Source organism: Lasioglossum baleicum, chromosome 3 (genome assembly GCF_051020765.1).
Source record: "Lasioglossum baleicum chromosome 3, iyLasBale1, whole genome shotgun sequence".
In the NCBI taxonomy this organism is placed as follows: domain Eukaryota; kingdom Metazoa; phylum Arthropoda; class Insecta; order Hymenoptera; family Halictidae; genus Lasioglossum; species Lasioglossum baleicum.
This window is the reverse complement of record NC_134931.1, coordinates 8,674,168-8,690,956: the sequence shown is the minus strand read 5'-3', so window position 1 is coordinate 8,690,956 and position 16,789 is coordinate 8,674,168. Positions and strand designations below refer to the sequence as shown.

At 40.8% G+C, this 16,789-nt stretch overlaps 1 protein-coding gene and 1 long non-coding RNA gene across 7 annotated transcripts in view; both read left to right on the top strand.

Moving 5' to 3' along the window:
- LOC143221888 (uncharacterized) overlaps window positions 1-5,506 on the top strand; it is a 32,279-nt gene extending 26,773 nt beyond the window's left edge. The window contains exon 2 of the long non-coding RNA XR_013011886.1: window positions 210-5,506. This is a non-coding gene — a long non-coding RNA (uncharacterized LOC143221888). The remainder of the gene's footprint in view (window positions 1-209) is intronic.
- The window catches only part of LOC143221881 (CD151 antigen), a 163,916-nt gene that overhangs the window by 133,078 nt on the left and 14,049 nt on the right, over window positions 1-16,789 (top strand). For all 6 annotated transcript variants that reach the window (XM_076447504.1, XM_076447499.1, XM_076447503.1 and 3 more), the window contains one exon: window positions 5,518-5,709. In XM_076447504.1, coding sequence (XP_076303619.1) covers window positions 5,518-5,709 — 192 coding nt within the window. The remainder of the gene's footprint in view (window positions 1-5,517; window positions 5,710-16,789) is intronic.

Genomic DNA, 16,789 nt, shown 5'->3' with positions numbered 1-16,789 from the left:
GCCCACAATGGCGGCGCGCGGTACAAAGAGTGAGAGAGAGAGTTAGCCGGGGTCCATAGCGCTCTCTTTCTATATGATGTGTCGACACATCAATTAGAAAGAGAGCGCTATGGACCCCGGCTAATGCTCTCTCTCTCTCGCACGCCGCCATTGTGGGCTTCAGCGCTTCGTACAGGCCGCGCAGTCTATCTCTATATGTCTATGCATAGGTTGTTTCGGACATTTACAAAAGGCTCTGTTAGCAATTTAATGAAACCAGATACAAATCTCTGATTAATGAACAACAACTTCAGAGCTGATGTACGCTTAATACTTTTGCGCAACGTTGACCACAGTATTATAATTAATCCTTTAACTACTGACAACGTATTTAAGCTTCCGTCGAAACTCGGTATTATATCGTGTGCCAACGATGCCTGAGAGCGTTTCTGCTACGAACACAACGATTACGATTACTTCGTTCAGTCAAAGGGTGGCAACTACCCTTCACCGAGTCATTCAGAATTCATTCTGAATTCAGGTTTCCCAAAGTTGCTAACCACATGCTGAAGTACAGCAGACTAAAATTCCTTTTGGAACAATGTCTATTCAATCGTATAATTGAGTGCATGAAATAAAAAGTCATTTCACCGAATCAGAATTCAAACAAAATTGAGATTGTAAAGGTATATCGTGATAAAAATCGCTACATAAATAAATTCTCATTATTTTCATAAGTTAGTGTTGAGATATTCACGAAGGCGACGAAAACCGAGATGAAAGGGGTTGGTAATATTCTGATAAAAATTTTCAGATTCTCGTTGACGAAAATGATCGGTTGAAATGATATAAACAACGGTAATCGAGAAACTTTAGGTTTCTAGATGGGATCTCCACCCCCGGCAGCTCGATATTCCGTTTTCGGGGTCGTTAATCGGCGTTTGATCAATTCTTTCTCTCGGGAGGGCGGCAACGAAACCGCAGCTACGCGTTCCACCGTCTCGCGGTGCAAGAACTCGGAGCCAGGAATGCGATATCGAGTTCGAGTAGTCGATAGGAGCTGCGTGGTCTCTCAGACCGCAGAACTCGGTTCGAAGCGGATCGTGTACGACAAGAACGAGGGTGTCCCGATATTCAGATATCCAGATATCCAAATCCCCGCGGGGTAGCTGCCGAGCACAGCCGGATCAACCGCGTAATTTATTATTTTATCATTGTCCCGATGGCGACCACGTAAATCGCATACCCGACGATACCTTGTGTCCTTTTTGCGGGTCAATCCGCGGATCGCGACGATCGTTATGGTCATTGAGATCCTATGTGTCGTCTGAATGTTTAACATATATTTTTCCCAACAGCGTCTCCGGTGAAAAAATCTTTTGATGAAGTCGAATGTGAGTGCTTCTAGCTTCCTGCTCGTAGAGCTCGAGTTTTAATCGTATCAGCATTGTGTAAAAAAAGCCATTTATATTTGTTGCGCTATCTTAGAATATTCCACAACTCTTATTTTTCAGTTTTTGTGAAATGTTCAATGTTTCTCTTTAATTGCATTGTGTTTTGGTAGGTGATAAGTAAAATGATGTATTCAGGTATTGCTGTCAGATATGTCAGATTGTTTGAAACATTTATAATCATTTTTATACAATGAAATCATATGGAATAAATTGGTTGAACTTAGACCGGTACTTGAACAAGGTGTAGCCGATATTTCGGTCGATTTGGAACATTTACGATCATTTTTATGAAGTGAAATCGAATGAAGTAATTTGGTTGAATTGAGATGAGTACTTCAACTTCACATAGCTTTGAACACGTATTGGGTTGGCAAATAAATTCGTTCGGTTTTTCTGATTTATTCCAACCCAATACCATCATTCGTATGCAATGAGATTGTGAAATGTTTGATTGAAATATGTGGATAGATTTTACAGGTTTTTCCTGAAACAGTGAGTGCTCTCTAGAATCCACGGGCCGATGTTCCCGAAGCAGTGTTTAAATAAAATTGTAAAATTAGAAAATGTTGGATGAGAGAGAGAAGATAAGTAGAATTTTATATTTATTTCGTGAAACATTGTGCGCTCGAATCCATGGGCCGGAGTTCCCAAAGCAGTTTTCCGCGGCACAGTCTAACACGATTACGCGTGTAGCGAGAAAAGGATTACGGTTTAGCGGTTTAGTGGCCTGGGGGATTAGGATCAAGAATTTTATGGCCGTTGGATGACTGCTCCGAGCAGCAAAGCAATCCGTTTAGAGGATTCCCCCTGTATTGTAGACGCGTGACAGGGCGGAGAGAACCAAGACTGTTTCATAGCACGCACCGTGCCCTCGAGTCTTTCCCTCTCTCTCCTACTCTCTCTCTCTCCCTCTCTCTGTCTATACCGTCTCAAAACTTGGCTATTGTACACCTGGTGAGCATGGTTCGCGTGGTTCACGTGGTTCACATGGTTTACGCTGCCCACGTAGCTTGCATACCTCGATACCGTAAATATCGCGCGCCGTCCACCAATATCCACGCTCGTATATCTCACGATACCTTTGCCCGATGCTCTCGAGGGAGACATTCGACATCACTCCACCGGAATGTCGATGAAAAAAGACGGAAAAATTGGGGATGAATCGGGAACGGGAAGAAAAACCACTCCTTGGGCTATTGCGATCCCTGGTGGATGCTGTTTGATCAAAATCGGAGCTGGGATTTTTGGTAAAATTGTTTAAGCTCGTGTTCGAAATGAAAGAAAAGTGTGCAACATAATATACAATCCAAGTATGATCACTGGACTGCGGATGTTTATGCAATTTTTCTAGATGAATTTTAAGAAACTCGAATCAAAAATAAAACCTTATTGAAATTAAAATCGTACTAAATTCTGTCATATTTTATATCCTGGCATTTTCTGTGAAAATTTTCAACAGCCATAACTGCATAAAGATTCGCAGTCTAATAAAATCACTGTGGATTTTTATGAAAAAAATAAAAATTTTCTCGGTCAATCATAAGAAATAGCAGCTAGATGAAAATGTATGTATGCTTTTAATAATTTTAATAAGGCCGAAATAGTTTTTCGCTCATCTATGCTTACCATAACTGCATAAAATCCGCAGTCTAATAATCATCCTCTTAGTTGAACAAGATGAATTCTGACAATTCTAATCATTTTTATCGAGTCACATATTTTTATGAAATTTAGTTGGTCAAGTACAAAAGAAGTCTTTATAATTTCAGATAGTCCTCTGTAGAGTGGATAAAATAATTCTCTGATGAACGAGCGGGACAAAAGCGAATAATCGCGATGCTGCACAGTACAAAAGTGTGAGCGGAAGAATGGGAATTTAATTATCAGGGTACCTACCGACGGATCAAAATAGGAGAGGTATTCGTTCGTATAATGGTATTCGTTACAATACGTATATTCTGCAGCGTTTTACCGGATCAATGGGATATAAGCGATAAACAGTGTCGATATCCGAGCCAAGCGCCAGGCATCAACAACGACCATATTAATCCCCGGGCCAAGTGATCACGTACTCCTGCGTATAAAAAGCCCGACAATATCGTTCCGTTCCAATTAATCCATCCGGATTCGAAACACGTGTCCCTGGATGGGCCAGCACGCGCTGAATAACGAGACGCGCTCTGTAATCCGGTTCGTAAGACGGCGAAAAACGGTCTTGAGGACGCACAGTAGATATTTAGCCCGAAAAGTCGGAAAAATGTCAATTTCAAAATTTTACGTAAGTCGCACAATTTTTTCTGTCCAACATACATAGTTAAAGTTAAAGTTAACTTATCTGAAGAATAAGGTTTGAGTATATTAGTGTTTTCATTCGTACACCCGTCTACTTCATCGAAAGTCAAGAGATTTTATGACACACTTTGCGTTCTTTTTCTGAAACAGTCACAGGAACAGCGTTAATTCGTTAGCGACTTTCAAGTGTTTTAAGGAAATTGTATGAAAATCATTTTGATTCTTTAAATGTTAAAATGCATGTTTGATTTCATAATGTTATAGCTGACATGAAAACGAATTCAACAACCTACTAAAAAATAGTTATTCCCGACATTTCGGGTCAAATACGCCACTGTGGAACGTTGACAAAATTCAATTTCTATCATAATGCAATCAAGAAACTTGTAGCTCGTTGAAAGAATGTGTGGATTACAATGGTGCTTGCTTTGGTGAACAAGATTTATTTAGGGTACAGTTATGTTTAATGTAACTGTCAGAAATCGGACATATACTGTAAGCTTAATACAAGCATAACAGCACGAGCACAACAGCATTTTATTCAGCGACGGATATCGAACCCGATGAATTCCACGACGAACCGGCTAGATACCGTTTCCGCCCACGGAGGACAGCTGCTGTTGCGAAAGTCGTCGATAACTCGTGCACCACCGTCAAACGTCCTTCGCTATCTGCTGTAAACCCCACCCAACCCTGCGATTTATCTACTACCCCATGGAAAAATATATGCGATCGAATGTCCGGTGTAATTATTCGCGTATTCCGGCGATAAAAAACAGCTTCCGAAACCGTAACTCGAGTGGAAAGACGTGACGCGTGTTTTGGAATTAACCTTCAATCTATGTATGGGATGCAAATGGTAACTTTTTTAGTACATTCCAATATTTGGATGAAAATGGTTACTTTTAATGTACATACATGGTATCTGGATAAACCTTGTTTCTTTTTTAAAGTACAATAATAAAGTACACGGTAACGTTTGAATAAAAATGGTCCTCTTCCAATACATACACAATAACATCTAAACAAAAATGAGTTCTCTTGGCAGACATGTGCAACACCATTAGGATCTAAGCACAGAAATGCTTCCCTTTCAAAGCACGCTATGGGATCGGAACAAAAATGGTCCCATTCAAACTATAATCACGAGACTGTGGATTTTATGCATTTATGAGAAAAATGAGTGGGTAAAATTTCAAGTAGTAAAGAGATTACAAAAATTTAAGGATGTCGATATATTATTTTCAACTCTATACAATTTTTGAAGAGTCGAAAATATTTATATATGCCTCCTGTTTCTTACAATCTATGAAGAAACTTTTTATTTTGTTTTATTTTACAATTAAAAATACAGATGCGTTTAACACTAAACCTACCACCACCGGTCAAAATGACCGGTCTTTTCATCAGATGATGACGATGGCCATCAGATTTTTTATTTCACAATTATTGAAATAATAAAAATGATTTCATAAGTGTCGGTTGTATAAATATCTTTAGTATAGAGCACGTATTACAATTTACACAAAGTCTAAATAAAATCGATCTTGTCATTTTTATAAGGGAACATGTAGCAGTTACTTCTAAGGCTTGGTAGGTTTAGTGTTAAAATTAGTCTGCGTGTACAGTCGAGGTGACAATCCAGCCCAAAGAAGATTAGAACAGTATCGTTCGAAGATGAAGAACAGACGCGGATTAATCAGATGACTTTTTTATCGCAGCGGATGAAGCGGGTAATTATGGGGATAACGTAGTGCAGAGTCTAATCGAGGCTCGTTTATTTCTGTTGCAGCTGTCCGGCCTGGTCGTAGGCGGGATCGGTATCTGGACCGTGATTTCGAAGCACAGCTACGTATCCCTGATGGCGACCTCCACGTACCCGATTCTGGCCTACGCTTTGATCGTCGCAGGTGCCCTGGCTGTGGTCGGTAGCTGGCTCGGGTGCGGCGGTGTAACTTCTGAAAATAGATGCGTTCTCCTCATGGTGAGTAACCGACCGATCTGTGCATCTTGTTTCTTGACCGACAAAGTCGGTCGTTCATTTCAATCATTTGCATTCGAAACGATTTCAACACATTGCCTACCGAAAGCCTATTAGTATCATCCCCAATCATTGTTCTACATATGTATATCAAGAAGGAACATACAAGTGTTCTTTTAAAAAATCATCCTGAAAGAGAAAATTATGAATTTAGATCCACAGGAACTACAGTTAGTTTGAAGATTGCGGTTGAATAATAATTCCTTTCTGCAGTTTAGTAATGACTATGATAAATATTGCTACTTAATTTTTATCCTCTCTAAAAAGATAATTTGATATTATGAGCTTCACCCGAATGTTAAAAATTGATCGTGATTCACGAGGATATAAACAATCTAAAAGTGCCTTATTTAAATAACAATGTAGGTCTGTCACTAATTTAAAAACTGCCCCTAAAACATTTTTCTTTCGACTCATTTTCTTAAGAGGCCCCTAGACGATCAATAATCGTCAATAATCGACTCGATCAAAAATTTACTCGATGCACCGTTGCATCATGCAACGCACCTCTCAGCGCGCATTAGACTAATGCATTAGGTAAAACATTTACCTAAATTCTCCCTCCCCCCTCTCTCTCCCCCTCCCTCCATCCCTCTCCGTCCCCCTCTCTCGCTTTCTCTTGAGTGGCAATAATCCCAGACGAATCGATCAAACAGAATGCGTGAGCCATCCGTATCGCATTGTCGAGGAAACGCGCAACACCGATGACGGCGCGGTCGCGGCGTGTCTTATCGATCATGCACTTCCGGTGCCGCTCATTTATCAGACCCAGCTATTGTCTGATTAATTAATTCGCTCGCTTCTGCGGAACGGAGATGGGGCCTCGAGTAAACCTAGAGATGAAGAAGAGAGAGAGTAACGAGCCACTCGGTTAACTCCAGCGATCGCTTTTGGAATTGCCTATAGCCTCTGTGCCAGATGCGCCCTCCGAATTGTTCTCAGAACTTTCGTAAATTTAGTTCGAGTGCCAACTGTTTTACTTACTAATCGACTATCGATCCCATCCCGATTTATACTCGCGAAATTATTCTTTTCCGCGTCACGAAACAAATATCAAATAATACAATACAATTCTTGAATTGTACCACCTAAGACTCCCATCGAAAATACCTCGGTTATTTTTAGTAATACGAAAAAATGTCTCCGAAAAAAAATGTTTAGTTCAGTGGAGCAATTATTGTGACGGAGAAGTTTTTTTCCTCGAGGTCATATTTTCCGGTATTTCAAGGCCATCGTTTTATTTTTGAAATGGAACGACGTATTTTGATTAGTGTAACATTATACCTAGTGAAAAGACAAATTCAACCATGTCTAATATGTTGACCTTCAAATTAGCTTCGAAGGAGTTATTCGAAAAGCATAACTTAACGTACCAAGGCCATATTTACGTAGGATACACCGTGTATGTCGTACTATTTTGCTTCCCTCCTACCAATCTTCGTCATAGATGCATCAAATCCACAGTCTAATCGTTATTGATACAAATAGACGATTCGCGTAAAAGATAAATACAGACTTCATTTAAATATGAAGCACAACAGGACACAGCATAACCTAACAAAACGACAATATGAAAAAAACATTGTTTGAATGCATAATACCGAATTCAAAGAAAGAGATAATAAAGCAGAACAATTGGTAGCGGGCACCACCCCAGTGTATAAATTAGCCCAGAAAGTTGCGAAAAAACACTGAAATTACGCGACAAAAGAAGTTCCTCGTCGTCCGGGCAACTTCCAGGCATTTTCATTTATGATTCCGGTAATTAGCAAATGTTTCCAGAGCAGATTTCTCGCGCGATTCAAGCGGATGGAGTTCGAGAGCATCGCGATACGACGCTCTCTCTCTCTCTCCCTCTCTTTCATTCTCCTCGGGATAATTGAAATGGTAAATCGCTATTGAAAAAAATTCCCGGCACTCCGGGCCACCGCGTAAAAAAATTAAGAAAAAGAGAAAGAAATGGTTTCTCGAAGTTCCGTTCCCGGGACAGTTTCCAGTGTGAATCGACGAGCTCGTTTCTTTCTCGCAGCCGCCGCGCCGCCACCGAAGCGAGTGCTCGCCGAGTTTTCCCTTTGACTTGGTCGACTGACTTCGACATTCATCGCCCCGAGGCTCGTCGGAGACATTGTTCGTCGTTACAGTTGCTTCGAAACGAAGGGCCAGACCCTGTGAAAGAGTGTCCTTCGCGTTTAAATATCGACCCGGCAGCCGTACCTCCTGCTCGACAAATATTTGGGAAAATTTTGTCTGCGATCAAAATCTTTTTCGACAGAACGAAACGGTAGAAAAGTGGGACGAAATTTATCCATTAAAGTGAGCTTGAAGAATTGAATTGTCTTGTGATAACGGTTGCAGACAATGTTAGGACGCCTACGAGGAAACGTTGGAAATGATCTTTAATTTCCATCACTTTAGATCTTGAAGATATTATAATTATATCGAAGAACGCGTGTAACACGTATCGATGGAGTATATAAATAAGAATGTACTCATTAGTTTAAAGGATTATCGAGATTGTGTGTGTGGTAACAATTTAATTTCCACCACTGTAAATTTTCATTGTTACCAATCTCGATAATACCTTAAACTAATGAGTACATCCTTGTTTATTTACTGTATCGATACACGTTATACGTTCTTCGATATAATCAGTCAGTAGATGTCAAAATTGCTGCCCGGAACAAGAAAACGTGGTTTTATATACCGAGCAATGTTCGCGAAGAATATTCGCATAGAAAGGCCAATTTTACCTTGAACGCATGATCGATAGCCAACACCATAATCGCCCGAGCTCGTCGACAAAGTCCATCCCCTTATTTTTCCTGTGGCTTGCCACCGAATAGCAGTTTTTCAGCTTCGTGGCTAAATGAGGTGAAGAGATGTCCAACCTTAAAAATATATCGATCTTTCTAACAACAGAATTAGCCCTCGCGATGACACAGTTCGCTGTTGTCAATAAGACCGCGCCTAGGTTGTTAGCTTTTAGATAAGCTGAAGATTGGTCTCCAAGTTGAACTCCGAATCTGTCATTGAAGAAAAATTGGCCATTATAAGATAAATCGTAATTTTCACACGGAGAGAATTTTTCTATTAAATCGAATTTAACGTATGTTTTACAGACAGCGGATATTTATCCAAAATAAAAATTTTTTACCTGTTCTGCAACAGACTGGAGTGAAATAGAAATTTATTTTCTATCTTAATATGTTTAATAGTATTTTTAGATTCCCCTAATGTTTTTACTATTTTCAATTGCACTTACTCATTTTTGTCATAAATGCATAAAATTTTTAATCATTTTAATTGTTAAATAAAATCACAATACTTCGGGTTAAACATTGCATTCTTTCATTGCTTGCCAGTTCCGACTAGTCGATAATTTTGAACAGCCTAAACCTCGTTGAAAAGCGGTCATGTTACAAAATGATCGAATACAAACTGCCGCATAGAACCAAAATTAAAAGTGCGACTTTTAAACAATTTTCTCTGCCTCATTCCTTTACAGTATCAATTCAGAGCAATTCTAGCAGACAGTATCATTCACACAGCCTGCAGTTTCGATATCGCACCCCAGTATTAGGGTAAGAAAGCGAAAGTGTCGATGCAAAAGCATTTTCCTCGGGTCGCTTTCAGAGCAGCTCGGGGCGCACTTGCCAGCAACCATAATTCAGTGGGAAGGGTACGTAGCCCAGCAGGGTGGATATTAACTGAAGCTGCGGGAATCAGGCGAGAGGAAGACATTCCACTTTATCCTCATCCACGCCATGAAAATTTACAATATCCTCTTCCGTGAGACGTCGGTCTCCCAAGAAAAGAACGCAAAAGATCTCCTCGCTACTAAATAGAAACCGGCGCGAAGGACTTAGTAAATGCAGGGGTGGTTTCAGAAGAGCCAGGACAGAGCCTTCTGGTGGATCCCTTTTGCGATACGAGCCACCGGCGTTCAACTATAAATCGGACTTAATCGAGAATTAGCGCGGCGCCATGTCTAGTGCCTCGCGTCTTCCATTCAGACCCAGGCCGTTGCCGGACTGGCTTACCTTTAATTCCACGTAAATGGTAGTTAAATTCCGGTAACAACCGCAGCAAACCGCCGAGTCCTTGCCCTAGTAGATCCTTCTTAATTTAGGATCCTGGATGGTCCTGGAATCACAATTCGATCGCGCGCGCTGGGGCTTATAAATCACCGAAAGTGGACCAGTTCGACCAGCGAGCATTTGATTCGATTCGTTCCATCAAATTAAACAATTTCACCGTTTATTTGCAATTAGAGATTAGTGGAACGTACCTAATCAAGCTGCCAGTCACGCAGGAATTTCCCTCTTTTCATGAAAAATATCGATTTCTTGTGTTCTTTTACTTGTTCGCAAAATCGCCGTTGTAGTGGGGAAAGTGTCCAATTAGGGTGGCTTTTATTATCGACTTTTGAATATCTTTTACGGCGCCCTTACGATTGTTCCAAATATTAATAAAAATACTTAATGCTTAAAGGCATTGGGACACGTTTTCCCGTTATCCGTGGGAGCTCAAACTTAACACAGACCTTTTTTTAATTATTTGGAACAATCTTGACGGGTGACGTAAAAGAAATTTTGAAGAAAATGTCGTTAAGAGTAAATAAGAGCCACCTTGGTGTCCGTAGTCGTTATACTACAAAAATAGTAAAATAGTAAATAATTTTACATTCAATAGTGAATAACTTGGACATTATTATGAATTCCAACCTAAAATTTCGCAGAGACCTTTCCAAAGAGTTACACTACAAAATCCTATAAAAATTTATTTCTGTTTCATTCTACTGCCTGTATGTCATTCCAAAAATATGTACAAGAGTCGTTTCAATTTACTTGTGAAGTGGTATAAAATTGTTCACTGTGTTATTAGAGCAACTATAACAGAACAGATCACGATGTTTCGTTACCCAGTTCGGAAATAGTTAATTCGGACCTGGGTTAGGAATTTCTGCGTGCGTCGCGTCGCGGATTCGAGGCAGAACTTTTAAAAGAGTTAAAGTAGAATCATTAAAGCCCGAGAAGTTCACAACTTCGCCGAGTTTAATGCAATTAATAAAGTTCGAGTTTTAACGCGATATCATCGGCTCTGATGATATTAATAAACTTCGTCTTCGCCTGTCCATCCAACTTTCCTCCTTGCGTGTAGCTAAATAACATTACGAGAAGATTTCATTTTCGTGGAACGTTAGCCGATCGACGAGACCGAATTTCAGCCGAATTTCCCTCTGGAAATGGAAGGCCAACATATTTCATGTTTATTTTCTTGTGGCGCGTTATATTAGCTGTCGCTACGACTAATAGATGCAGAAAATGCAATGTCCGGATGTGTCAAAGCTAGTTACGATAATGAACCGTGCCGGAAAAATGCGCGTAGCATAATATAGCTGCAGATTCGTCGTACCTAGACTGCGGATATTATGCATTTATGGCAAAAATGAATTTATGGAAAAATAGTAAAAGAATTGGATAATGTTGTAATGTTGCATTTGACGTATTCAAATTGTTAAAAGAGGCAACGCATTTGCATGTCACTTCTGTTTATTCTACAAAAATATTTTTTACATTGAGGAAATCTCTAGACAACTATCTAGAAGTTATATTCTAAAAGTCTGACAATGAGAGTAAAAACAATTCCCTGCAGTTACAACGTCTTTCCGAACAATAGAATTGCAAATAGGAAAGCAAAATGCTTCTTGAAACTTGTAGACAACGCCGATAAAATAATTCACAGTTGCACGAAGCTGTTCAGCAGCTTTCAGAAAACAGGACAAAAGAAGTGTCTCAATCGGTTCTTCAGCGGGAAGAAGCGGCTCCATCGAATCTTCTATTCTTCGCTCGTTTGCACCTGGCATCTAACGACCAGGTACCCGGCTCAAACACAATTCTCTGGACCGCTTTTTGCCGGCAGGTCCAGGCTAAGTTTATCTCGGGTTTATTTCCATAAGCAATGAGGCCGATCCGTGAACGAAGAAAAGAAGAACCGAGCGCGGCCGGCCTCACCTTTAATTAAACGCAAATTCCCGGTCCGCCTAAAAACACCGTCCTCCCGCGAATGGATCGTAACAAGAAGATCACCGTGGATCGCCGTGGATGCTTGTGGTTGGCCAGCGGTCCGTGACAGGAAGCAAAGTCTTCGGAGGAGCTACACAATAATTCGCGTTTCGCCAAGGTGAGAAAGCAAGAAACGCTGGAACGACTTAGTGGCCCGTGCAATTATGAAGACATTAAATCCAAAGTGCTCCACTCGCGAAATCATCGACGAAAGACGAGAAGATGAGAGGGCACTCCTGATGCTTGGGTTTATCGGAGATATAGTGATTTACGTGGGGTATGACGAACCGTACTCTGTGAGTTCAGAATTTTTATTCGCGCTTTTAGAGGATTCTGACACTGGCATCTGTGTTCTTAAGATCATTTTTAGCGTTAATTAACAATTTCTTAAATATATTTGTCAAGGCATTTTTTGTAGACGTGATTTCTATCTCCTGCAATTGATGCAGAACATCTTCATTTTGCATAAAGATCCGCAGTCTAATAATCTACTACGACTACTAATCGACTACGATAATATGTACAAGGTAAAATGTAAGTATTATAGTTATAGGGTGCAGTGGGGTAAGTGCGCACTAGTTTTTTTAAAGTTGGACTTTAAACTGATGTATTTTCAGTCTGGTATGTAAAAACTTAACGTTCTTGGTATCAAACTCTTGCCACAGTTATTACTGATGAATTAGTATTATGTAGAGTTCATATTTTGCTTGAAAATTATCATTTTGATAGGATATTGTACAAAGTGTCAACTAGGACGCGCTTGTCCCGAAAATGGTGCAAGTCCGTCTCTAAGAGTTAAAAATGCTGTCGAACCTTGTTTCAAGTGCTGCGGGGCAAGAAAAGAATTATTATCAAGCCTGCTACAAAATGCTTTTTATTGCATTAAATATATTGTTTATTTTTATAGTTACCCATACAATACGCACTTACCCCACCGTGATAGTACGCACTTGCCCCGTGTAGTAATATTTACGGGGCAAGAGCAGCTTAGTGTTTTCCTCACTAAATTTAAAAAACACAATAAAAACGATTTATTTAATGTAAACTTACATCAATATATGTTGTACTTACCTAAAATAACAACACAGAATATATTAATAACTTGCACGTTCAGAGTGACCTCAAAGTTGTACGTGTACCTCTCACGTGACTGTTTGTCATTGGTTGATTTAAGCGAAGAAAACACCTTTATTCTTGGGCGACATTCTGTCAAATAGTTCATACTAACTTATACTACATTAATAAATACAAGCTAGAGAAATTTCGTTCATATTATAATAAAAATAACCAGTTAATGGTTATTTTCATCACCTTACATCTTCTTCTTTCGAAAGCAGTGGGGACTGTCAAATGAACCAGTTGTGGGCCACCATGCGCCTGTCTGACCACATACCGCCTATTCCCCTTATTTCGAAACTCGCAAGCGCGTCACTCTGTTCAATCATTTCCTGGCTCTATCATATCGTGTAGAGTTTAATGAACAAGTCAAGCAGAATCTATTAAGCTCGAACGTTATTCACTTGTTCTGAATCAAAATAAAATCTTACTTCTCTGTTATCAGTATTTATTTACTTGTTCGCAATAATAACAAATAACTGCTGATTTTATGCATTTATGGAAAGAATCAGCAGATCGAGACGGCGGATTTTATGTATTTATGGCAAAAACATAATTTAAGATAGTTAATCCTTTGCAGTCTATGCTATTTTAACTCGAAAAGTTTCTTCCTAGCTACAATAATTCCATTCTATGTATATGATTGTTTTCATTTTACGAATATGAAATTGATATAATACCTCATACAATACTTAACCAAGCTGTGCCCACGTGAACTTCTGCCCAGGTGACCCCCAGTGCAAGATAATATTTATACTGAAATGTTTATTGTAACATTTACTTATGATATTTTTGTTAAAGTAACAGTATAAAATACATATATACACCATACACAAACTAGTTATCAGACCAGTCACGGATGCTTTCTGCCGCATCCGTATTCATATCCGCATCAAAACATTTTTGGAATTCTTCTTCTTTTTAATGTTTTTATTACATCAATACAAGCGGTATCGGCTTTTAAGAAGCTGCATTGTATTGCAAAATGGTACGGAAAGAAATATGAGAAATAGATAGCATATATCTCAGCGGTGGGACTAACTAATTGGTTAGATACCAACATTATTTTCGATAATGGTACAGCAATTTTTAGTGGTGCCTAAGGGTCACCACTCGAGTGCTAAGGGTTAATAACAATTTGTCAACTTACTAAGATTATTAAAGAAGGTGAAAAGCTTCTATATGGATGCTGTTTCATGCAATTGATGCAGACAATTTTTATTTTTCATAAAGATCCGCAGTCTAATCATCAAACTCTGTTTCTAGAAACTGTTCTAATCACGATAGATTAAGAGAAAATCGTGGCGCAAGGGATTGCGGTTTCCAGGGGTGTTTCGAAATCGTTGATCGAGTGTCCGGTATGGTTCTTCGGGTCGTTCTTATCAAATCTTTCAGCTGGTTCGGCTTTCCAGGGTATAAATTGGCGGCGCGAGTGCCGGTGATCGGCCCGTCGGATACTTAGGGAGTAATGCGGTCTCGCCCGGAGCACATTCGGACCGAAGTGGAAACTGGTTCAGAGCCAGTCCGAGGCGTCGAGACCTGTCCGCCGATTCCCGCCCCGCGATACGTCATTCAATGCGGGAAAAACTGCGGAACGGACGTTCCGCTTATAAACTCTAATTGGACCACGGCGCGTCGACGTCGTCAATATTGCATACGTAATTATTGCAGCGAGAGAAAGAGGGAGAGAGAGGCCTGAAATATGCATTAGGCGTGCCGCAATGATTTTCGGATTAGCGTGACGCTGATAATCCACGGACAATGGATGAACCCGCGTTACATTTCGTTGCATCTCGTAAACCCCTCTCTCTCTCTCTCTCTCTCTCTCTCTCTCTCTTTGTTTCTGTTGCTCTCTAGACACGTAATCTGTATGTATAATCACGCCTTGTCGACCGCACTATTCATTGCATCGCCATCACCGTGGGGTGATCAGCATCTCAGCCGAGCTATCTGATAACGAGCTGACCTCGTGACACTTTCGGCGACCAAAGAAAACGATAGTGATCGGTGCCCGATCGTATTTTTACGACTATGGTCACTGCACTCTGGAGATTGGAGTTTGTAGCCGCTGATACTGCAGCGATTTAGTAAAAATCAGACTATACAGCTCGTACTATTCATTAAAGTAGTAGAAATGTTAATTTTAGACCTCTGCGCAGAATTGAGAAAGTCTATGTTTCAGTAAGAGGGGTCCCACCAGGGGCCTCGATAATAAAAGTCGAATGATATTGCACATATTCCCATAAGAACCTCTAAGTTATTAGTGACTTCTACAATCCCTGAACAAAACCAATTGCAATTGACGACAATTAAAACAGCTTCCTATAAGCTAGTGGTTCCACTAAGAGCCTCGAGCTATCGGATAACGGGTAGGCATCACGTTTCGTAACCAAAGAAACCGATAGCGGACTGCGAATCTTTATGTAAATTCCGAAACCAGGAAGAGGAACAAGTTCAATTTGTCAACAAGAAAATTCCTTACCCAGATCTGCAGCCCGAGGCAGCAAACCCGTGGACACAGACTTTTCACTTTACATCCATAAACCTGATTAAAATTTTTCCGAGGTGCAGGTTTATTAGAGTCCGCTCTACATAAACGCGAAGCATCGCAACGATTCCCTCGCTTTAATTTCTCTGGGACGAGGCTCCGTTAGAGCCAATCGGTTCCTGTAATTTACTATGCTTCCTGCTACCGGGGTCCTCTCTCTCTCTCTGTCTTTCTAATCAATATTCAAATTGGAACGAAGTCGGCGATACAGACGGCGAGAGAGAAAGAGGGTTTCTCGCTGGTAGTATCGTCGCCGCGGCGACTCGTTAAAGTTGCCCTGGGACGTAAAAGGAGATCCTCGGCCTCTCCGGAGGATCATCGGGGCGATATCTCCTTGTTAAAACGTGTCCACGTCCGAGGAGTAACGAGCCGGGCTCGATAGCGAATCTCGGCGTCATTCGTCGCTCCATTTACCTTCTAGACGCGGGCCGATATTCCTCCGATCACGGCTAACGGCCGTATATGGCCTGGAAATGTATATGCGGCCTCGCTTATCCCGCCCTTTTATATTTATTTACATGAAATACGTTGTTGCTGCTGCTACTGCTGCTGCGGGGCAAGATAAATGCCGCTGGCCAACGACGCTAACCCACTTCGCGACGAGAGACACACGCGAAACCAAGAACAAAGAACCACAGGCATATCCTTTCTCAGGATCGAGACCTCGTTACCACGGCGAAAGATCGCGTAAAACCTTCCGCCCGAACCGATAATGGTAAACGGCCCCCGAGATACGCGTTCTACCGAACAAGGGAAATTGCCAATCTCAGTTCGAAAGTTCCACTTCTTCGAGCGCAACTTCCGCCGCCGAACTTCCTCCTCGCGAATGTCAGCTTTTTTCGAAGGTTGACAGCGTGTTTGAGGTCCCGGAAATTCGCAACCGACTGAGAAATCTGCGGAAAGTTGCACTGATGGTGCCGGGAGGGTGTGAGCGAGACATGAATTGAAATCTGGTGCTCGATTTCTGCGAATTTGTAACTTTTCCGGGAGTTCTCTCCAAGCGATTGACGGACGACGCGCGACGTTTCGGATGACGAGGCTCCTGGTGGAAGCCCTAGGTTCGTGGAGAGCTCGTAGTCTACCATGTGAAACTTCGATTTTCGAATCAGTTTTTGTAGATGGCGTTTTCGGGATTTTTAATGTGGCAGCCTTCCTGCGAAAACCCTATCCTCTTTAGAAAGCTGTTCTAATGTTTCTTGCGAACTGCAACTGGTTTTATTAAAGGATTGGAGGAAACACTAATAAATGTATAACTCTGATACAATGTGGAAAGGCTCTTGCAGGGATGTGTAGT